Below are 24,389 nucleotides of genomic sequence, written 5' to 3' on the forward strand. Positions count from 1 at the left end.
CACGGAACTTAACTTTTAGGATATCCACAATTTATTTAAGTAATTTCTCAAATCCCATTGTCATTAAAGTTTCGGAAGTCAAAACATGAAGACAATAAATACATTCATTAAAGCCCTGTACACTCAAAGTGGACAGTTTTATCTCCAACTCTTCATTCAAAGACTAAATCATGGACACTCTTACTGACAGTTGTGGCTGCTTCGCGTGATGTATTGTTGTCTCTACCTTCAAATCAAATCAAATCAAATTGTATTTGTCACATGCGCCGAATACAGGTGTAAACAGGTGTAGACCTTACAGTGAAATGCTTACTTACAAGCCCTTAACCAACAATGCAGTTTTAAGAAAGAATACCCTAAAGAAATAACAAATAATAATAATAATAAGAATAATTAAAGAGCAGCAGTAAAATAACAATAGTAAAATAACAATAGCGAGGCTAGTCGAGGTAATTGAGGCAATATTTACATGTAGGTAGAGTTATTAAAGTGACTATGCATAGATAATAAACAGAGAGTAGCAGCAGCGCAAAAGAGGGGGGCAATGCAAATAGTCTGGGTAGCCATTTGATTAGATGTTCAGGAGTCTTATGGCTTGGGGGTAGAAGCTGTTTAGAAGCCTCTTGGACCTAGACTTGGCGCTCCGGTACCGCTTGCCTTGCGGTAGCAGAGAGAACAGTCTATGACTAGGGTGGCTGGAGTCTTTGACAATTTTTAGGGCCTTCCTCTGACACTGCCTGGTATAGAGGTCCTGGATGGCAGGAAGCTTGGCCCCAGTGATGTACTGGGCCGTACACACTACCCTCTGTAGTGACTTGCGGTCGGAGGCCGAGCTGTTTCCATAACAGGCAGTGATGCAACCAGTCAGGATGCTCTTGATGGTAAAGCTGTAGAACCTTTTGAGGATCTGAGGACCCATGCCAAATCTTTTCAGTCTCCTGAGGGGGAATAGGTTTTGTCGTGCCCTCTTCACGACTGTCTTGGTGTGCTTGGACCATGTTAGTTTGTTGGTGATGTGGACCCCAAGGAACTTGAAGCTCTCAACCTGCTCCACTACAGCCCCGTCGATGAGAATGGGGGCGTGCTCGGTCCTCTTCTTTTTCCTGTAGTCCACAATCGTCTCCTTTGTCTTGATCACGTTGAGGGAGAGGTTGTTGTCCTGGCACCACATGGCCAGGTCTCTGACCTCGTCCCTATAGGCTGTCTCGTCTTTGTCTGTGATCAGGCCTACCACTGTTGTGTCATCGGCAAACTTAATGATGGTATTGGAGTTGTGCCTGGCCATGCAGTCATGAGTGAACAGGGAGTACAGAAGGGGACTGAGCACGCACCCCTGAGGGGCCCCCGTGTTGAGGATCAGCGTGGCGGATATGTTGTTACCTACCCTTACCACCTGGGGGCGGCCCGTCAGGAAGTCTAGGATCCAGTTGCAGAGGGAGGTGTTTAGTCCCAGGTCCTTAGCTTGGTGATGAGCTTTGAGGGCACTATGGTGTTGAACGCTGAGCTGTAGTCAATGAACAGCATTCTCACATATGTGTTCCTTTTGTCCATTCCTTTTGGCAAATTTAGTGCGTCTAGGGTTTCTGGGTTAATGGTGTTGATGTGAGCCATGACCAGCCTTTCAAAGCACTTCATGGCTACAGACGTGAGTGCTACGGGTCGGTAGTCATTTAGGCAGGTTACCTTAGTGTTCTTGGGCACAGGGACTATGGTAGTCTGCTTGGAACATGTTGGTATTACAGACTCAGACAGGGAGAGGTTGAAAATGTCAATGAAGACACTTACCAGTTGGTCAGCGTATGCTCGGAGTACACGTCCTGGTAATCTGTCTGGCCCTGCGGCCTTGTGAATGTTGACCTGTTTAAAGGTCTTACTCACATCGGCTACGGAGAGCGTGATCACACAGTCGTCCGAAACAGCTGATGCTCTCATGCATGTTTCAGTGTTACTTGCCTCGAAGCGAGCATATAAGTAATTTAGCTCGTGTGGTAGGCTTGTGTCATTGGGCAGCTCACGGCTGTGCTTCCCTTTGTAGTCTGTAATAGTTTGCAAGCCTTGCCACATCCGACGAGCGTCAGAGCCGGTGTAGTACGATTCGATCTTAGTCCTGTATTGACGCTTTGCCTGTTTGATGGTTCGTCGGAGGGCATAGCGGGATTTCTTATAAGCTTGAAAGCTCCTTGAAAGCTCCTTTAGCTCAGTGCGGATGTTGCCTGTAATCCATGGCTTCTGGTTGGGGTATGAACGTACAGGTACAGTGGGGACGACGTCATCGATGCACTTATTGATGAAGCCAGTGACTGATGTGGTGTACTCCTCAATGCCATCGGAAGAATCCCGGAAAATATTCCAGTCTGTGCTAGCAAAACAGTCCTGTAGTTTAGCATCTGCTTATCTTCTTGCCCTTTGTGCTGTTGTCTGTGCCCAATAATGTTTGTACCATGTCTTGTGCTGCTAACTGTCGTGCTGCTGCAATGTTGTGTTGCTACCATGTTGTTTTCAAGTTGGGTTGCTACCTTGCTGTGTTGTCATGTGTTGCTGCCATGCTATGTTGTTGTCTTTTGTCTCTCTTTATGTAGTGTTGTGTTGTCTCTCTTGTTGTGATGTGTGTTTGGTCCTATATTTATATATATTAGTTTTTTTAATCCCAGCCCCCATCCCCCCAGGAGGCCTTTTGCCTTTTGGTAGGCCGTCATTGTAAATAAGAATTTGTTCTTTACTGACTTGCCTAGTTAAATAAAGGTTAAATAAAAAATAGTTATTACAATGTATAGAGTGATAGACCGTATAGGCCTATGTCTGAGTGAAGGGCCATGATTTGAGCACTATATAGCTGAGTGAGGGGCAGTGGTTTGAGCATGGCTCCATACAGTCCTGATGACTTATTTAGAAGACTGAGGTTGCTGTGTCTGGGGGTTTTCACAGATGGAGCACAGGAAAACAAAGGGGGGCAGAGGCTGAGACAGTGAATAATGCAAGGATGTAGAAAATAACATAAAGCTGAAACTCAGCACAGAGGCACTGGAGTAAGCTTTATCAAGTAAATATAGAACATGATTACAATTTGCCTGCTAGTTGCTCCCAACTGGAGAATCAGCGTCCTCGGGCAGTGCCGTAGGCTCCAAGCACCAAACACATGTCTGTCTGTCTGTCTGTCTGTGCAGCTGAAACACCAGGCTACTCCCTGTAGGCTCCAGATACTCAATTAGACTAGGAAGATTTTTGTGTCTCTTCAATTTTCAGCACCATTTTTTTTATTATTGTTTCTGGTGGAATAAACACAGATCACTTAACATGATTCCTGTGTTATCCTCATGAGAAGATAGCTTAGTCATGTGAAACGTGCTGTTTATGTAAATCAATATTACACTGTATTACCATAGAAATCAATTTAAACATTTCTCAAAATTAGCCTTTGCTTGTTTTAGGCGATTCATAGCAGCAGTTCTACATGGCTCCACGTGTTAGTGTCAGAGAGTAGGAAGGAAGAGGGAGGTTGGGTAGAACTGTCTGACATTTCTGGTTTTCACACTTCTACGCCTTGGGGACCAGGCTGTCACTGACTCTACACACTCCAGTATCTGGCACTATAAGCATGTTATTTCTCATGGAAATGCCTCATGTAGTTTCAGCTAACAAATGTAGTTCTTTACAAACACAATTTGGACATTATCTGAGATAGTATTGACAAATTTGAGAGTTCAGTTTTGAGATTTAAAAGGGTAAAAATATATTTTGTGGAGGTTTGGGCCTCCAACCAAAACCACATAAATCCTGGAACTAGGACAGAGTAGCCTACATCACTGTTTGCCAACATGTCTTAATGAGTGAAACCATGTGGAGAGTATTAGCTGGCTCGTATCATATTATCGTAGCACTCCAACACTGGATTTGGATGTTGAGGAGAAAATGCTGCCTGGCTGGAAAGCTCAAACTGAATCTTTAAAGGGGCAATCTGGGATTGGTACATCCATTTTTATATTATATTAATGGACTTTTATATGAATGATATATAGGCATTGAATCTTGAAAAATATAACTTATAAATGCCTCATGAGCTTAGTTCAACTGTCTTACCCCGTCAGAACAAAAAAAAAGTGGTGGGGGTGTATGCTTTGTTGTTTGAATTGCCCCTTTAAGAGTGAGTGACCTCTATTTTCCCCTTTCTGGACAGCATGTCTGAAATATAATGAATGTCCATGTTCTCTCTTCTCTCTAGGCAGACAAAGTGTTTTACTCTGAGAAGAACAATGCTGCGTTCTCTTTGCTATTTCTGGAGAAGTTATCAATACTTTAAAACATGTCGAAGAGGTCCACCTTGAAACTTTCACGACTTTAAAAAGGATTTGCGTTAAAGGGACATTTTAAAAATGTTTAACTTCATATTCATCATCTTCAGCACCACCCCAACATCAAGATACACTATATATACAGAAGTATGTGGACACCCCTTCAAATTAGTGGATTCGTCTATTTCAGCCACACCTGTTGCTGACAGCTGTATAAAATCGAACACAAAGCCATGCAATCCCTATAGACAAACATTGGCAGTAGAATGGCCTTACTGAAGAGCTCAGTGACTTTCAACGTGGCACCATCATAGGATGCCACCTTTCCAACATGTCAGTTTGTCAAATTTCTGCCCTGCTAGAGCTGCCCCGGTCAACTGTAAGTGCTGCCCCGGTCAACTGACTTGTTGACCGTGACTTGTTGACGTCCTATGATGGTGCCACGTTGAAAGTCACTGAGCTCTTCAGTAAGGCCATTCTACTGCCAATGTTTGTCTATGGAGATTGCATGGCTGTGTGCTCGATTTTATACACCTGTCAACAAGTGGTGTAGCTGAAATAGAAGGGGTGTCCACATGGTTTTGTATGTATAGTGTATGTTGATGTTGGAGATGATGAATATGAAGTTGAAATATCCCTTTAAGGCCACAGGAGACAATAGAAAGTCTGTGTATTAAATTTACTAGAACAAAAAGTGAGATTATTTAGTTTATTTTGAGGAAAGTTTGTGATAATATTTTACTCGTTTTAAAATATTAGGATTTGTTGAGTTTTGGGTTTCTTAGCTGTATAACCCCTCTATGGAAATTGTCAAATTCACATCATGAATGTCATCTTATGTACGTCAGGGAAGTATGCCCTTTATGCTTAATTCTAAGGAATCTTTCAGATGTTTTTCACTATAAGAAACAGATTTTATATGGCTCTCTGTGGGATCTTTGTGAATGCGCCCTTGTGTGTATGACAGTGATTGATATGCTAAATGTTACACATAATAACTGTAGCTACTGTGTATAGCGTTACATTAATTTCCATCCAGTATACTCTCTAGATCTATTTGATGGAAGCCCAGCACATAGACCTTGTTCACTATGAGTCTTCTACTACCATTGTGCGACACACCAGATATTCAAATGTTTTGAAATGTGTCATGTGAAAAGGGTTATACTGTACATGTATGACACACGGCTTTATACTGTTGATTTGCTGTGGGTCATTTGTGGGCAGCAGTCCTTTTGCATCTCCTAGAACCTCACTAACAATGTTCATTCTGTAGTGCAGTGGGCATTACTTTACATAGTCCAGTCCATTACCCCCTGCATAGAGTCTCTGCTTTCAATAGATGAAAACAACTGTTTATAGGAGCCAGACCAGACACAAAATCAGCCGCCATTCGAGACTATGAGTCCTCACTGAAGCACTATTTTATTTCCTGGCAAGCTCCTTCACCTCCTCCTTCTCCTGCTCCATTTTAGCACCTGAATGCCAAGTCTGGTCTGATGATGCATGATATAGTCTGATACAGGCAGCGAGTGGTGCAGGAGCAGTTAATGAGCAGCCAAATGCCTCGGAGGAACTGTGCACCACTGTGAAATGAGGGCAGAGCCACTTGTTCATCTATCTATTGTATGAGCACTGCATTTTAATTGCAAACAAATCACCGGGACGGATAACTCGGACTGAGGGGGTGTGGGAGGAGAGGAGGCTGGTGATGATGAGGCATTGCCATGACAACAGCATCGACGGCGGTGTAACTTTGCCGTGGCAACGCAGGGAGGGTTAAGAGAACAGAAACACAACACTTCACATCCCAACCCAGCTCAGCTGACTGGATGAGAACGATGATGTTGGCTATTGCTATCTCTCTCTGCTCAGACACAGACATCTTGGCGAAGAACCAAGACTGCATTTCCTTGGAGATATATTTTCTATTGTTTTGCCTTAAAGATATACAAGTAAATGTTGAAAGGCTAGACAGAGTCTTAAGGTAAAAGACTGGTTTTATGTGCAATTTTAAAGCAGCATCGGTTCCCAGAATTCTGGGACCTCTTTTGCATTCTTGCCTCTAAGGAACCGACCCAAAAATACAAACATATTCAGATCCTGCACATACAAACATACACCTTGATCTTCAATGGAAAAATAATGATTTTAATTCATGATTCATCAGTATGTTAGACTATTGAAAATGTAAAACCTATTCATTTTTCCTACTGAGGCTGTGTCTATAGAGAACATTGTGTCCTGTTCTGTTGGGGTAATCAGGCATCCGGAGGCTCAGGTGGACACGATCCTATATTTCACTTTCTGTTGATTAAATAAACACAGACTCAAATGCGGCCTGTATCTGTCACAGAGAGAGTTGCCAAAGTCATCTCCCCAACAGAGATTCTCATCCCCTGCTAGCAGCATAAGACTCACTGCCAGTGGAGTTATTGGAGTCATTTGTTTAGATGATTGCAGTGACAGTTACTGGCTGTACGCTACAATTCTGACTCTGGAAAGCAAGCCTGTTTTTCACCTCTTTTTGTTGTTGTACTGGTCATGCTTTTAAAGGGATGTTCCATCTGGGCCTGGGGTAATATACTAAAGCCAAAGTAAGTGTAAAACCAAGGAAACATTCCTTTAAGAAGAGAGAGCACACCAAAAGTCAGTAACGCAAAACCTGTTATGTGGACTCTCAAGTGACACTTCCTCATTGACATTGGCATATGCTTTCTGATGGAAGGAGGTTTTCACTCAAAATCTCACAAAACATGGCCCCCATTCATTCTTTCCTTTCACGGATCAGTCAGTCCTGGTCCCTTTGCAGAAAAAACAGCCCCAAAGCATGATCTTTCCACCCCATGCTTCACAGTAGGTATGGTGTTCTTTGGATGGAACTCAGCATTCTTTGTCCTCCAAACATGATGAGTTGAGTTTTTACCAAAAGTTATATTTTGGTTTCATCTGACCATATGACATTCTCCCAATCCTCTTCTGGATCATCCAAATGCACTCTAGCAAACTTCGACGGGCCTGGACATGTACTGGCTTAAGCAGGGGGACACGTCTGCCACTGCAGGATTTGATTCCCTGGCCGTGTGTGTTACTGATGGTAGGCTTTGTTACTTGGTCCCAGCTCTCTGCCGGTCATTCACTAGGTCCCCCAGTGTGGTTCTGGGATTTTTGCTCACCGTTCTTGTGATCATTTTGACCCCTAACGGGTGAGAGATCTTAACGTGGAGCCCCACAAGCTCTGGTCAAAAGTGGTGCACTATAGAGGGAATCGGGTACCATTTTGGATGCAGCCTTACTGTGTAATTCCTTCTGACTTGCAGCAGCAACCCCTCGCCAGCTGTACTCTCCTCACCAGTGGAAAAGTGACAGCAGTCAGTGCAGCCCTCTGGTAGCTTTTTACTGCTTTCTGTCTGTATAGAGGGAGGCCCAAAGTGCTTTTAAATGCTTATTGAAACTCTACCATAGTTTTGTGGTTAGCAGCTTGTAAAACCCTCATCACTTGTCTCTGCTCAGATCAAACCGTTGCCTTGCTTAATTACAATATATAGACATACGCTCCAGAACTGGGTGTGTGTTTGTGGTTTAGTTTTACTATCCTTGTGGGGACCAGAAGTCCTCACAAGGATAGTAAAACAAGGATAATTCGGACAAGTGGGGACATTTCACCGGTCCGCAAAAAGGAAAAATGCTTTTTTAGGCTTCGGGGTTGAGTTTAGGGTTAGGGTTTTGGGGTTAAGGTTAGGGTTAGATTAAGGGTTAGGGAAAATAGGATTTTGAATCAGAATCAATTGTTTGGTCCCCACAAGGATTGTAAAACAAACGTGTGTGTGTGTGCTGTACAATGCCAATTACTCCAGCCTCATGGTCAATACTCAAAGGACCCTTTAAAAGGCATTCAGCCTGAAAGGGGCCATATGATACGACAGAGGCCTGGAGTAGTCCCTCGTGGCCCCACACACTCCAACACACACCATCACAAGCACACGAGCACGCATGCAGCACAAGTGCACACACACACACACACACCACATGTTACTTAACCATGAATAGTCTTGGAGGCGGACAGTAAAAAGATGCTGGAGAGCTGCTTGGCTGGCTGACCACAGTGCGTGCGTGTGTGTGAAGGTATTTTCTCTCTAGGACAATAAGCGGTCTGCCATCAACATGATCTCTTCCGATTTCTCCAAACATCACATTTTGAAGTTGCTCCAATGTTTAAGTAAATGGTTAAAGTTTTTGATAGGGTTAAAACATGAGGTTTAGGCATTCATTCCGAATGGTTAAGGTAAGGGTTAAGGTTTGGGATAGGGTTAAACAAAAAAAGTAAAACAACGATTGTCTACCACTGGAATTGAACATGCAACCCTTGGATCCGGAGTCATGGGTTATCCCAGGGGTAGACAATAAAATAAAATAAAAATTGTAATCCCATGTCTACCACTTGTAATCCCATGTCTACCACTGGGATTGAACCTGCAACCTTTGGATTCTGGAGTCATGGGATTAAGTCCATCCGTCACCCAAGTCCACAACGCCCTAGCAGAACCCAAGCCTACTTGATGGTAATAGTGCTCACTGTTGCCCCTAGTGGCCAGTTTTGAAGCCATTTTCCGATACCTCGGGACATGGACAGATGTCCAATTTCGAAGTCAATCTTGAGCGATCTGCCTGCTGCCATTGCAATGCTTTCTGAAAGGAACACTTTATGTTTACCTTTCTGTCTTTTTGTTTAATTTTGTTTGATCCAAGGCTTGTCGGCACAAGAGTTAATTCATACAGTAAGTGGAACCATTGTGAAAAGTAAGCGTTTGTGTGGTAAGAGGAAGTAGGAGTGGACACATTTATAATATTAGTAATAACTACAGTTGGCAACAAGCAGCTTAGCTCGCTCACAAATCTATTTCCACAGTGCTGTTTTAACTAGGACATTGTGTTCAACTGTGGATTTGGAATTTCTGATCTGATCGGGGTCATGTTAAATTTGTGATTTAACTATTTATTTTCTCTCTTTCTCTCCTAGCACCTTCAACTCTTTAGCTATTTTTTAACACTTTAATATTTCAGTTGTATAAACATCAGTTGACATCAGGTCAGATTTGATCACTATTAATGTTTTTTTACATCTTCCTGCCCCCATGTTAAACAGCTGCAGCATGAGTGACATTTCAAGCAGGAAAACACACACACCAAACACTGCCTGCCTGCGACCGCCAGGCAAGGTGAATTGAACTTGATCATTGCCCGAGGGCCTGTAGGTCTGAATACAGGCTGTAGTCATGTGAAAGTGTTATTAATTAACGAGGAAGCTTGTGCCTCCTCGCTCCTGAATGGGAAATTAGTATTCTTCCAGTCTAATTCACACACACACTCACCTCCACAAGCCTCACACTGAAAACTAGACACTGTGTTCAATTATGAGAACAGTCAGAATGAGGAGAGGATCAGGAAATAATTGTATGTGCTTAGATAATGCCACTTATAATTGCTTTATACAGAGACTTGAATTTTAAATATTCATCAGGACTTTACCTTGATAAATGTTGTTTTGGGGTTTTTGTACCCCTCCCGCTCGCTCGCCCGCTCGCTCTCTCTTTCTCTTAGATGTTTTACTTTCTCTCTCTCTCTCTCTTCTGTCTCTGTCTCGGTTTTTCTCTCTCCCTCTCTCTCCCTCTCTCTATCTCTCTCTCTCTCTCTCTCTCCCTCCCTCACACAGAGGGGTCCCGAAACAACCTTCTTTTTTTTTTATCAGTCCTATTTATCAATGGTCATGCTTTTTGTTGGCATATCGACATTTGACATTACATAGTTTTGTATGTGTGTGATATCTCAATCAATAATTGACCTACTGTACAAAGAAAGGCTCTCTATTCAGTCGCTCTATTCAATAGTGGTGTGTTTAGAGCCCTCTGTGCCTCACTGTGTGCGATAGAAGGCATGGCCAAGCCTTCATGGCCTTTGACTCACACTGAGTATTTGTCCAACCAGCATTGGAGAGAGAATCTCATATTGACTTCAAGGACAAAAAATTAAATTAAAATACAATGACTTTAGAATTTCACCAAAATACATTATGTCCCTTTTGTAAGAGCATGTAAGCAGACATCGTTCTTAAAAAAAAAATCAGATTTCTAAGAGAGCCATCACTGCTGGGGTACAATAATAGTAATCCTCTTGTGAATAAACCTTCAATGTATATTTTACATTTACATTTTAGTCATTTAGCAGACGCTCTTATCCAGAGCGACTTACAGTTAGTGAGTGCATACATTTTCATACTGGCCCCCCGTGGGAAACGAACCCACAACCCTGGCGTTGCAAGCGCCATGCTCTACCAACTGAGCTACAGGGGACTGCCTTAAATAAAATAAGTGTTTGTGGGGATAGCAGCTGCTTACTGTGCTGTGCTTGCTCAGTTTGTACCACAGCATCTGAATTTGAACCGCCAGCCTTTGATGCACTTAGATGTATTAATTTATTCTGTGTTTTCTCGCCAGGGCTACATAATAGCTTCCTTTTGTTGTTAAATGGGCCTTACAAAATACATGAGGTAATTCATCACTGGGATTATAGGAGGAGAAACTCACACACACACAAACTCCACTCTCTCTCTGTGCGTGTGTCCGTTTGTGTGTGTGTGTGTGTGTGTGTGTGTGCCTGTGTGTGTGCGAGTGTGCATGCATGCCTGTGTGTTTAAAAAGCGGGTAATTTGTGTCAGACTGAAAAGAGCCAGTATGACGGGGGCCATTTTGACAGTCATAATAATGATGCTCTCATCTAGGGGCAACAGTCCCATCATCATCAGAGTGCTGCCTGCCTGACATTAATATATGCAAGAACCAGTAGCTGCATTAGAACACTGGTCCTGTAGGGCTTTATTTCACAGCACTGTGAGCACAGACATCCCAGCCCAATTCCTTCTGTCACTGCAAATCATCAAAATCCTTAAAGACCAAATGCAGCAGTTTTATATCAACATCAAATAATTTATGTGTAACAATTAAGTACCATACTGTAATTGTTTCCATTAAAATTGTCAAAAATAGCTTTTTAGCTAAAAAAAACTATTTGTCAAGCAAGCATTTTGCTAGGACTGTCTGGGAGTGGTCTGAGTGGGGAGGGAAAACTTAAAACTAGCTGTTATTGGCAGAGAGGTTTGGAACTCTCTTTGTTATTGGTCTATTAACCAATCAGGCAAGCCAAAATTCCCACCCATGCAAACAGGCTGACTGTTTGGATTGTATTTTCAACCAGAAACTATCAGGAAATAACACTGATCTAAAATGTTCACACTTTTACAGTGTTAGTTTCATCAGCTGTTGTACAATATGATACAAAACACAGGAAAAACTGAATGTTGACTGCACTGGGCCTTTAAGGAAATGGAACTATGTTTTGCATAACAAGTGGAACTACTGTACTAATTAAAGTAGAGCTATACTCAACCACTCCAGGCATGTGGTGCTTTTAAACATGGCTGGGAGGTTTTGATATGGTGCAGTCACAGTGACATAATCTGGCATGCTACTACTTAGTGGAGTGTTCTAGTGTTCTTGGAGTGTTCTTGGAGTGTTCTAGTTGTTTGCCAATGGGATTTGATTAGAGAGAGCAGTACAAAGGACCCCACTCCACTGACTGATCTCATTAAGGTGTTTGTATTTATCCCCAGGCATTTTCTTTTCCCCTGTTCCTTAAATGGTATTACCCCGCCCCCCTAGAGAATTTATGGTTCATTGTTACCAATTCTAAATTGATTCCCCCTTCCTCTTGTCTCTCTCTCTGTCTTTCTTCTTCAGGCTGCTTGGTTTGTTTGTTTGAGTCCATGTTGGAATGCTAGCTGGATGATGACATGTCGTCCAGAGGATGTTTGTTTAGGACACAAGTTTCTATGTCAAACATCTGTTTTTCATAGAGCTATCCATTAATCCAATTTCCTAAATCCCCTGTCATGTTTAGAGAGAAGGATTACATTTGTGTTTCCCTGAAAACTCCCCCCACAGTTGTTTGATATGAGCTTGTGCATGTGTGTGCACAGTTTTTAAAAAATCATGTTGTTTTTATGGTAACTTAATGGCAGTTACCTGTAAGTTACTGTAAAAAAAAGTACAGTATATTACTGTAAATTCCAAATAAACGTTGGTTTAACAGTACATTACTGTCAAGTTTTTTTTACGGTGTGTGTGCACACGCGTGCGTGCGTGTGTGTGTCTGTCCTGACTCCACAAGCTGAAAATTAGCCTGCATGGGAACTGCTGGCTCCTAAACATCTGAGCTAATCCATCAACTATGCAAATCATGATTCCAATTTAGAGAGACTGCATCCGCTAGAGGGATTTTCTATCGTGGCTTTTCTTCTTCTTAAGTATTATTATTTTCAAATACAGAAAACTAATACCGTGATTTCATGTTTTGTTGAACAGTTGTATAGATTTGATTTATATTTGGACCAACCTGCACCGTGAACCCTAATGAACAATGTACAAATATAGAAAATAAAAGAAGTGTTTGTGGGGATAGCAGCTGCTTGCAATGCTGTCTAAATTGATATTCTGGGCATGACTTTATGTTTAAAATTGGCTAACAAAAGATCTTCAGACATGATTTCCTGGCCTTTGTGATAGGATGGTATTGAAAGCTTCCATGGGTAAACACACATCATTAGTAAAGATGAAGGGCTAGCATTGAAATCCTATATGTTTTCTTTTCATGCACACCACTCACAGATAAAGAAGGAAATAAGGGTATGGTTGGTTGTTTATAAAGGGGTAATATTATCTGGTAGGCTATATTGACTGTGTTATAGCTTCTCTGGTTAATTGTTATTTTCATGCACTGTAAAGTTTAGTGCTGGACTGAAGACATACTGAATAGTCCGACAACGACCATTACTGAAACATGACTCCCCTGTCATTCTTGTGAAGTAAAATGTGTTTTTAAACTTGTTACATATTGATAAACACTCTCCTTTAAATGTCATGAAAATAGTATGTATCCATAGATCTATCTATAGAAAATACAATATTAAGAACCTATAGGGTTAAATGCGCTCCACACGATGTAGCCTAGAAGCTCTCTGTTCTTCCCTGTGGTTTCTTAACAGAGGAGGGCGCCCTCATCTTTAGTACAACTTCATTCTCATTGAAAAAAGGCACACCCTTTGCATACCATATATGTCATAATAAACATAACGTAATTGCCTAATGAATTGTTAATCAAACGCAATTAAGAGGTGCAAATTGCACACATGTGTATCTATTTTAATTGCAAATCAGATGTTATAGTAAGCCTAATAATGTGTCACACTTTTTCCAAACAGGACACGAGAAATTGTTAATTAAATAGTTGTTTTTGCATTTTGGAATGGATTGATTTAATAGCCTACAACGCTCAAAGCAGAATGACAGCTCTCGAGTTATTACTTGCAATTGTTACACTAATTATATTTAATAAAGCACATTTCATATCTGTAAGAAGATGAAAACAATCATATTACAAGTGTGAAACTCCAAGTTATTATTATTTTATTTTATTAAATATCACAGAAAGAGAGAAGGGTTGAGTTAGGGAGAAGGGGCGAAACGTCGGACGGGCAGGCACTAAGACATGTTGCTACCACGGAGAGAGTAGATGGGTCTCTAAAGAGAGAGGTGGTCCGACGTTCCTCACCACTATCCTCAGAACGCTGTGACCTGCTTGACAGAGAAATAGCTACACACTCCCTATTTGGCATTACACTAAAACTTTGTCGTTTTCACCATGCAACTTTTTCCGATTTGCTCAAACTGAAAAGCACAGATTTGTTGTTTTATCTTGGAGACCCCGATACTGTTTGGACAACAAAAAGGATCGCTTTTACGCACGCAATTTGTGTCGAGTTAATGCAGGTTGTAGGGATAGCTGCTTCAACAGACAGAAACGTTATGGACAAGTAATTTAGTGGTCGGGAAGGTTAGACCATGGTATGTGCGTCCACAGGTCAACGTTTTTGAAGAACATCATGATTTTCTAAACTCTTCACAGTGAATTTATGTGGCCCGCTGTTGCCAGTTATATGTTGTAAATCATTGTCGCTTGTTGGATGGATACAATGAAACAAACGGCTGCTGGTACAGAAATGCTGGTCTCCAAGGATTACACATTACAGATGCGGGATAGGAGAGAATGCGATACGCGCTCCAGGGAAAGAATAGAGGAAGAGATGGATCGTGTGCGAACTCGGGAGAGATTGGAAGCCACTCTAGCGGGTCTTGGAGAGCTGGAATATTTGCGACAACGACAGGATTTACTGGTCAGAAATGTGTTGAATCACCAAGAGGACTCTATATCAACAGGAGAAGATCCAATTTGCGTTACGCATGAGGAGAATTACTTGAACTCGGAAGAAAAACTTTTAGAAGAAAACATTTTATTGCTAAGAAAACAACTGGTATGTAGACTTAATAAAATGTAATTTATTTACTCCCGCTGTGTTTTGGATAACATTAATCTTTGATTTATTTGGGTCCGTTATTTTGGTTACATTTCAAATGATGTCGTGAAATACAACAGTCACCCTATTAATGTTGGTTTGAGTCCATCCAAATTGTTAAGCCAGAGGTCTATTTTCTGACCCAGTCGCAGCTCATGGGCAGGGAATAGCGGAACATAGCCAAGCCTACTGATAATAACCGTTGGATACGTTGAGTTTGTGCTTCCTCAGGCCAGGCGCAAGTCTGTCGAAGGATGAAGTAGATGTTTAGTATGATACAATATTAAAATAAAAACAGGCCTGTAAATTATATTCCAGACTACTTTCCAGACAGTTTTTTCCCCTTCATTTTGGGCCTTTAATAGCATGACCTGCTCTATTCTTCTTATTTCACTCACAGATCAAATCAAGAGAAGTCTGTTTCAAATTGTAGCCTACATAATGTTGGAAAAGTTCAATGGAACATTATTTACCATTTACAATAAATGAACGATTGTGTTATTAGATATGTCATCGTATGAAAAATGTATGCACTCACTGACTGTAAATCGTTCTGGATAAGCGCGTCTGCTAAATGACTAGAATGTAAATGTATCCCAATGCAAGCAGATTCAGTAGTTGGGCGTCTAAAGGAAAATAGGTTGGTTCTCAGAGAATGAAATGGAGAGAATAGCAGGATGGCTATTAGAAAATAATTAGTGTTATTTAAATCAAACTTCCTGAAGGGAGAAGGAAAGTCCTGATGTACTAATGTGGTCTGCGAGGGGGTCCAGTGATGAGTTACAATGGATGGGGCGACTGAAATTAACTTTTACAAGCAGATCTACCACACCCCGTTGCTGTTAAAGGATGCCGGGTAATTTATGTGCTGGTCGTTTGAGATTAGGCCATTTAAACATACCAAAACACACCTGGGTTCAATTTGGCAGTAAGGGGAAAATCATGAATCGTTTTGTTTTTTTAAGTTGCAATTGTTGTGTTGGATTTTATTTATATGTATGTATGTGTGTGTGTCCTTACCCCTTCGATTTAATGTAGGCCTAAATTAAATCATATTTGTTTTCAACCTCATTCTATCATTTCACACTCAGCCTGTCAACCCAGTGTGAGGATAGTGTTATTCAGCAAAACAACCGTTGGTCTGCCTCTGCTTTTCGAAAATGGTACATTGTGTGGAAATGGTCTCTGAAGCCATAGCATGCTCTGAGCACATGAATCACCCTCTGCCTCCTGTCACAGGCCTGGTTTTATGGCCTGCCAGTCTGCTGCAGCCCTGCTCTGTAGGAAGTGCTGCAGCTAGATATAGCCTGGAATCTGTGTATATGTTGCATTACTGGCCTCAGTCATGGATCAAATAGTATAACTATGTATGTGTATATGTATAATGCACAGGGGATAGCTAGACCTACTGAGATGGCTAGCTGGTACTGGGAGTAATGTGGTCTGCAAGCCACATAATTGTCACAAATGTAGTGAATGTAAATAGGGTCTGACTGTCACTGAGCCTTCAGGGTTGACATTTGCAGTTGGTCTTTGAATTCAAACCACACTCTAGAGCGGAATGTAACCACCACATGATCTGGTTGTTGTCATATGCGACCCGGGCTGGGCTGTTCCACATAACCTGCATGTTTGAGGGAGGAATTGTTTTTCTCCCACGAGATGTGATTCTAATTTAGTTTGGAATATTAATGGGTTCTGATAGGGCGACACAGTCTCGTTAAGATGTTGCAGACTTGCAGCACAGTACCTATAGCCCTACTTTAAGTAACCAACATGCAAGGCTATGGATTTAATCCAAAATGGAACAAATATTGGGGGCTAGACATGCTATTGCTTGTCAATAACAATATAGAACAACCCTGAATTGGATTGAGCTGTAGATATCATAGACATATAGCCTGCTCCCAGATCAGTTTGTGCTCTTGCCAACTCCATTGTTCATTGTCAAGTCAAACATGGCATGTTTGGTTTGGAATGACAAGGAGTTGGCATGATAGCACAAATAGACTGGCACTCAGGCTAATAGATATAGCTACATAGGAACCAAATGTTACTGTACAACTGTAACTAACTATTGTCTGTGTATGTTTCCCTCCAGAACTGTCTGAGAAAGAGAGATGCTGGTTTGATCAATCAACTGCAGGAGCTGGACAGGCAGATCAGTGACCTCCGATTGGACACGGAGGCGTCACATGAGCAAGTGGAGACAGACAGCCGCCCAAGCTCGGGTTAGTGTGGTTCTACAATAGAATTGGAATGGATTCTAAGGGTTCTACCTCAAAATGTTACCCTGTGGAAACTAGACATTATCAGTAGGATCTGTCAATTGTGAATCAGTTCAACTTAAGCAATTGAGGATACTGTAGAATGTGTAATCCCCCAAAGGTAGGGTTCTTAGCCAATAAACACAAACATGACATAGAAGTGACTGGCAATGCTACATTTTTGGTCACACTTTATTTGGATAGTCCAGATAGTCCATCTGTAGATGCTCTACAGATGATCATACTATCTGTTGATAAGCAACTGCTTGCTAAGGTTAGGGTTAGGTTTAGAATAAGGGTTAGGGTAAGGGTTAAGGTTAGGGTTAGTAGATCGTTTGTTGAAATATTACTGAGTGTGTAGATGGTCTGTAGAGCGTCTACAGATGGACTATCCAAATAAAGTGTTAACCATTATTTATACATTTTTAAAAATGGGCTACCATCTCACATATAGAAGGGTTTCTCTTACCATTGTCTAGAGTACTAATATGGTAGCACACAGTCCGTGAGCTGTGGTTGGTACTGTATCCCCTTATTAGTTGTATACATTCCACATTCCTTATGTAGGAGGTCACTTTGGAAAGTGTGATCTAGTGAATCTTACTGCAGAACATTCCATACTGTTCATGTACAGTATATTATAGGAGATTGTGTATTTTAATATAACTGTTCACAACTAACTTCAAATAGATCTGTCTGAAGTTTATTTCAGTTGGTATGGAATCAGCATTCCACCATTCTACTCCAAAGCTCATTTCATAGTGGGTGCCAGAAAATGACAGAGCGGGTGTAGGGAAGTCTACGCTGCAAATAGAAAACTTTACTTGAATCTAGTCTAAACCCTATTTACACAAGCCTTGTTTTTTTAAGTGCTTGATATTTTCTGCATTAATTATTTTCATAGCCACAGCCTAACATGTAATAAATTGTTGGATGACAGCTCCCTCCCTGCGGGGTGTAAAATCAACGTGTTAAAAATGTTCCCTTCTGTTTCTCTGCCCTCCCTTTCTCTCTCTCTCTCTCTTTCGCTCTTTTTCTCTCTCTCTAGGTTTTTACGAGCTGAGCGACGGAGCTTCGGGGTCCCTCTCCAACTCCTCCAACTCGGTGTTCAGTGAGTGTTTGTCCAGCTGTCGCTCCAGCACCTGTTTCTGCAGTCCTCTCGACACATCGCTGTGTGCCTCCGAGGGAAGGCTCAAATCTGCAGGTGAGAGAGAGGCCCTCACAGCCTTGCACAGCCCCATAAGGGTTGTGGACAATTTCATTTTAATTCATTCAATTCAGGAAGTAAACAACATGTTTTTCCTCATAGAGAAGCATTGAGGAGAATTGGAGTTTCAGTTTACTTCCTGAATTTAAAAGGGATTGACCCCAACCCTGCAGCACAGCACAGCACTGTGCCTGTGGGCAGGACCGAATCCTGATGTTTGATGTCACATGTGGTCTATCTTGGGAACAACAAGCTAGGCTGAATCATTTTGTTGTCCTTTGCTGTATAAACAACACACTATTTCCTTCTTTCCCAAAATACCCCCATCACTCCCTTCACCCGCCCACCATCCACATAACTTGGGTCTCAGTGTCGTCTTTTATTTCAGTGCTTCATTCCAGCTGGCCCCAGATCAACTTCTAATAGTTTCCTTGGTGTTACCAATAGTGGGGTTTGTTGTGACAATACTTTGATTCAGTTTCAAACGAATTATAGAGAAAGGAGTAGGAAGGAAACACCAAATGGCACCCTTTTTCCTACATAGTGCACTACTTTTGACCAGAGCCCTATGGGCACTATGTAGGGAATATGGTGTCATTTGGGATACAGACACTATCAGTTGCGCTAGATTCCCAGCCAGGCCAGGCAGATGGCTCTAACTAACAGCCACACCTATGATGATAAGACACAAACAAAAGGTCCATTAACACATCTAAACCAACTGCCCCCTTCGTTAGCATATTGAGAGGTTGCATGCTTTACTTTGCTTACCCTGTCAACACTACCGTAAGCTTCTGTGTGGCATTATTGTTGAAATGAGGAAATGGTATGGAAACTGGTGGTTTCTGTTGTTTTGAATTACTAGTGGTGTGTCTGTAGTTCTGTAGTCCGTATTCTTTCTTTCCGGTCTGGTTTCCATATGAGATACTAGTGGTGCGTCTGTAGTCTGTGTTGTACTGTAGTTCTTAATCTTTGTCTCCTGTGTGGTTTTCAGATGAGCTGGGCAGCTATGGTGAGTGTGAGAGCCAGTGTGCGGAGCAGCAGACCATAGGGACGGTTAGGAAGTCACTCTCCACCCCCTACTCCCCCTCTACGGACGCCTCTTCCACGCAGGACATCCAGTCTAAGTACCACTGTGACCTGATCGCCAAGAACGGCAGCGACGTGTACCGCTATCCCAGCCCCCTCCATGCCGTGGCCGTACAGAGCCCCATCTTCTTCCAGTCTCTTGCCGGCCATCTCAAAGAGGATGCGGGGCTGTCAAAGAGCAGCGGCGGCGAGGGCTCCAGTGACTGTCAGAAACTAAAGCAGCAGTCGATTCTGGTGCCCCAGAACACTTCTTGGCCTGCCTCCCATGCGCCTACCAGCAAAAGACTGGACAATTATATATTCGGCCTGCTTCAGAGGAGGGCTCAGCCCATTAGGACCAATAAGCCGCGGACGAGCATCAGCACAGACCCCTCTAAGAGCATCCTGAGGCAGGGCAGCTTGTGTGTGAGACAGGCTACTGTTGGCCAGCAGCAGCAGCAAGGAAGGACTGCTGCTACTGTTCCTGACCTTAAACCAGCCTGGCAGACGTGTTTACATGCAGGAGGTGCCAGTAACACTGATCCAGGAACAGGCTCTTCACAGAGACAGTGGTCAGTGGAGAGCAAAGGGGAACTCCTCTTAGAAAATGGTATGGTGTCCCAGTCTCTGGGCCAACCTCAGAACGGATATGCCACAATCGACAGCAGTGACATTCACACCAACAGCCTGGGGAAAAAGAAGGGGTCTGGGTTGTCAGCCAATAAAGGACTTCCATCGGCGACCGGTCCTCTGTCTAAGGATTACCAAGACTTGGGCGCCCCAAATGCCAACTCCTCCCCCAAAGAGAGCAAGCATCCTTATTTCTCTGCTGCTCCAGAGGACATCAGTACTAAACCCCCCCAGACACTCCCTAGAGACCGCACCAGAGCAGGCACTCCCAAGAAAAGCCCTAAGAGTATCCTGGTCTCGGTCCAGACAGCCCAGAGCACTAAGGAAGAGAGGCCCATGCTGGAGCTGGTAAGTCTGGGGTCTTCCTCCCAGAGCCAGGATGAAGGTCAGGGTCACATGGTCAGTGCCCAGTACATCCCTGCCCAGAGGCAGGTTGTCAAGCTCCGCAAAGGGGGCAAGAACATCAAGATCGTCAAGGTGAAGAGTGCCTCTCTGAAACCACACCGGGGGGTTCACGCACACGCTGAACCTATGTCATCCGAGGCGACAGGGGGGAGGGAGAAGGGTCACCGATCTGGAGGGTCGAGGAATTCTCGTCAGCCTGAGGAGGTACAACACGTGCACAAAGTCTCCTCCAAGAGGGGGGCGTCTTCCAGGGCCAAGCGCACCACCCCTGCCTCCATCCCTGAGGGCCGGGTCCTTGAGAAACACACGGCCACGGTGTCCACAACCAGGTCCACTGTGTCCAGACATCATGGTCACCATGGCAGGGAAGTGGTGGTGGCCAAGCCCAAGTACAAGAGGACAAGCGGACAGGACTACAACCGAGGAAGGCTGAAAGCCTTCACTGAGGTGCCTTACGACGAGGCCTTTAGGAGAGCCCACCGCAGACAGAAGAGGGAGGTCCTCGGCCAGGTCTCCACCACCATGTACCTGCCATCCAACGTGAAGTTCACCAGCCCTTACGCCTATGTGGCTGGCAGCGACTCGGAGTACTCCGCAGAGTGCGCCTCGCTTTTCCATTCCACCATCGTGGACACCAGTGAGGACGAGCAGAGCAACTACACTACCAACTGCTTCGGGGACAGCGAGTCCAGTCTGAGCGAGGTGGACTTTGTGGGGGGGAGTACCACCAGCAGTGACTCTGAGGAAAGCGGAGGGATGAACTGGCCCCAGTTTTCAGGGCAGGGCGCTGGGCCTCATGAGTTAACCGCTGCCCAGGCTAAGGCCTTCATCAAGATCAAGGCCTCTCACAACCTGAAGAAGAAGATCCTCCGCTTCCGATCGGCAGGCTCGCTGAAACTGATGACGACTGTATGAGGGAGGGACTTCAGGGTGTCAGGCAGGAAGCAGTGACTCAGCCAATCAAATTGGCCACTCTCTCTCTGCCCAAGATCAAGTGCCTAGGCAGATTTTTTTTTATTTACAGAAAGTCTTTACTGAAATCGGTCTCAGACGTTTAAGGAAACATTTAATTGGGATGCGAGGATTTGTACAAAATGTCCAGCAGACTCCCTCTCCCTGCACTTTCTGACACGTTGGACAGGGTGAAAAGCATCTGAGTAGCCCCATTTTTATTTTGTTGTATGCAGCGGTTTTTGTATTTATTATGGACATTACCCTTGCTGTGGTACATGGCAAAAAATCTGTAAATGCTTTTAATGTTCTTGGTTTACTTTTTGGATTAAAGATATTTCAAATGTAATATATTTGGTTGCTAATTCTTGGATTCATGTGATACTTTATTTGACTGATTTATTATAGCAGAGTATTACTTAAGTGTCTGTAAGGGATACTAATGGCTAGATAGACATATATTCTGAAAACTGACGTTCCAACTTCAACTGCTGATGATACCATGGTAACGCTTTGATATATGTACACATAAGATATGCATGAGGAACTGCTTTACCTTCATTTGTTGTTGATAGCAAGTACATTGCCAATTGTTGTATATAATGTCTGTATGTTAATACTGGTGTTTTAACCTTTTTATGCTTTATTAAATGTCTGCTTTAAAATCATTATTTGGTCATCACCTTCCCTTCACTGGCATAACGCAGTTTCTCTGGACCCCCGCAAGGTTGGAGTCACCCCAGAGTTGGAGTATCAGCCAGACAGCCACTCAAAAAATAGACTACCGATCGCTGTCCATGTAGCTGAAATAGCAACGTGTCTATGCGGTTGCATGCCTGTCGAATCGATGATAGGCTTTCTGTGGTTTCATGTATAGCTTTGCTTTAGGTAATGGATAAATGTTTATTGGTAGGCCTATTTGGTCATTTTCTGATGTTAAGTTTATCATTTCAGAAAGCTATACACTGTGTCGCAATGCTGCCATTTTTAGATTGCTTGCTGGTGGCAATGTAATTACTTGTTCAGTAATTTAAAGTTGGAAATTCAAACATTGCAGATTGTAAAGTACATTTCTGTTGCAACAGCATACTAATCAGCTACCAATAGCTTTTTTGGAATATACAACTGTCCTGTATAGACCACATGTATGACCTGAACCGTCCTCCTGCTCTCTCCCAGCTTGGATAGGTAGTTGTGCATAAAACCAGCCTATTAATGCCAAATAATACAGTCCTTCCACCTTCAAAACACTATCTTACTAGGGATCGTTTCATTATGCAGTGTACTATCTGTAGCTATATACTGTATTTAGCTGCTATTTATAAACTTTTTATACAAATTACACATCAAATAGCCTAATGAGGAAGTCTGCTTGAGGAATAATTCAGCCACTATTTATTGTTGAGTGGGTTTGTATGGCTTATAGCCTACACAAATGGGCTGCAATATTCAAGGTACATTTAAATCAAATGATATCCAACTTGAGACTCCCCTGTTGTCCTGAAGTCCTCCTTTTTTGTGTGCAAATGTTTTCACTAAGACCTGTAGGTCCAGTTTGTGGGACAGACTTTTCCATACTGAGTATTGCCACCCAGACAGTCTTTCCGGAGACATTGTACCGTTACACTGTATGCCCATTGTGCTGCACACATTTTAAACTTAGTCTTGAATGATGCATGCCAAGATATACCAGAGATAAGGGACTGTTGATATTGTAACCACACAACTCAAACGCCGGTTCACCAGTATGAACGAAATCGCAAACCACTTTTTTTGTTCAAGCCCTCAAGAACTGTTGACCGCTAAAAATGATAATTTGTTTGCATCTGTCATTTTATTGGCTGTCCAGTATCCAGACGACCTATCCCCAGAGCTTCCTATACAGTTCATCTCTTTCCGTAACGTGTTGAGGCCAGAAATTAAGGACAACGAGAGGCTCATTTAAAGATGCTGCAGAACTACTGTATTTGAAGCACCAATCCCTTCTGCCCAGTTTCCCTGATGTTGTTACGGCAAACAAGCTGTTTTTACCATCCCTGTAACTGATGCTTCTGCGGAGAGATCGTTTTCTAAACTAAAACTCATAAAGAACTAGGCCTACCTAAGAAGCATTAGGCTCTCGGTCTGATATGCGCTTTTGAACACCTGAGTAAGCTCCACTCATTGATACTTTGTTCCTTGTTCCTTATACTTTCACTAAGTAATTGTATTTCTTTTTCAAGGCCTGAGGCACTTTTTCAGTCACATTCCTGAAGCCCAAGAAGCAAACACTTAGCTTCCTAGTACATATGGAAATTAAAACGGTTTATGAATTACTTTTGGAGGGTTACTGTCAAAATTATTAATTACATTTAAAATAATAGACCGATGAGAGGCCGTGGGCCCCACCCACCTTGCGGGAGCTGAGGGGTTGTATGGTACGCCAGTGTGTGCACTGAGGTAGCATAGTTGTGTTGTTGACAAGTGTTAATGTATTTTTCTCCAACTCAACCTCCTCACTGTGACATTATGATATTCAATGTGACCTTCACTCTATTTTGTCTCAGTAAATGTAACTTGGATATTCTAGAACCTTATCTACCTTTACAGGTCATTCTACAGTGTAGAAATAAAAGTATATTCTATGTTCTACAGTACTAAAGCATGTTCCAGAACCGTATCCACCTTCATAGATCATTCTAGAATCTCCAGTACTGAAGCATTGCTTCAGTTTCATAAATGCCTCCTGGACAGCTAAACAAATACTGTTTTCACTCCACATATTGGTCCGTATCACAGTCCTGTCTGTGTTTCTGCCCAGATGCTCTTTGTCTTTGGTGTGTCAGTCTCTTGCTCAAACGTTAAACTCACTGATCACGTCACGGTAACATGACACCCTGTCTGTGTCTGTGACACTTCAGTAGTCGAACCTTCTCAGACAATATTCCAGTCCACAACCTCGCCTGGCTGCAAGTGGGAGGAAAGAGAGAAACAATAAGTCAACTTTCAGCCTCTGTCTGGGAATTAATTAGCTACAGAAAATTGTATAGGATATTTATAGGAAATGGGAGTAGGTAGAAATGACTGTACTGATAGTACATCATGCATTCGTGTGTGACCTTCAGATA

The 24,389-nt window shown here is 42.7% G+C and overlaps 1 protein-coding gene across 1 annotated transcript; it reads left to right on the forward strand.

Moving 5' to 3' along the window:
• Positions 1 to 13,966: 13,966 nt before the first annotated feature.
• dact1 (dishevelled-binding antagonist of beta-catenin 1) lies at positions 13,967 to 21,950 on the forward strand. Its single transcript, XM_041848099.1, has 4 exons — positions 13,967 to 14,712; positions 16,856 to 16,985; positions 18,070 to 18,225; positions 19,223 to 21,950. Exons 1-4 carry the CDS (start codon positions 14,365 to 14,367, stop codon positions 21,244 to 21,246), a joined length of 2,658 nt encoding a protein of 885 aa, XP_041704033.1. The 5' UTR covers positions 13,967 to 14,364; the 3' UTR covers positions 21,247 to 21,950.
• The last annotated feature ends 2,439 nt before the right edge of the window (positions 21,951 to 24,389 follow it).

The sequence above is a fragment of the Coregonus clupeaformis genome, chromosome 25 (assembly GCF_020615455.1).
Source record: "Coregonus clupeaformis isolate EN_2021a chromosome 25, ASM2061545v1, whole genome shotgun sequence".
In the NCBI taxonomy this organism is placed as follows: domain Eukaryota; kingdom Metazoa; phylum Chordata; class Actinopteri; order Salmoniformes; family Salmonidae; genus Coregonus; species Coregonus clupeaformis.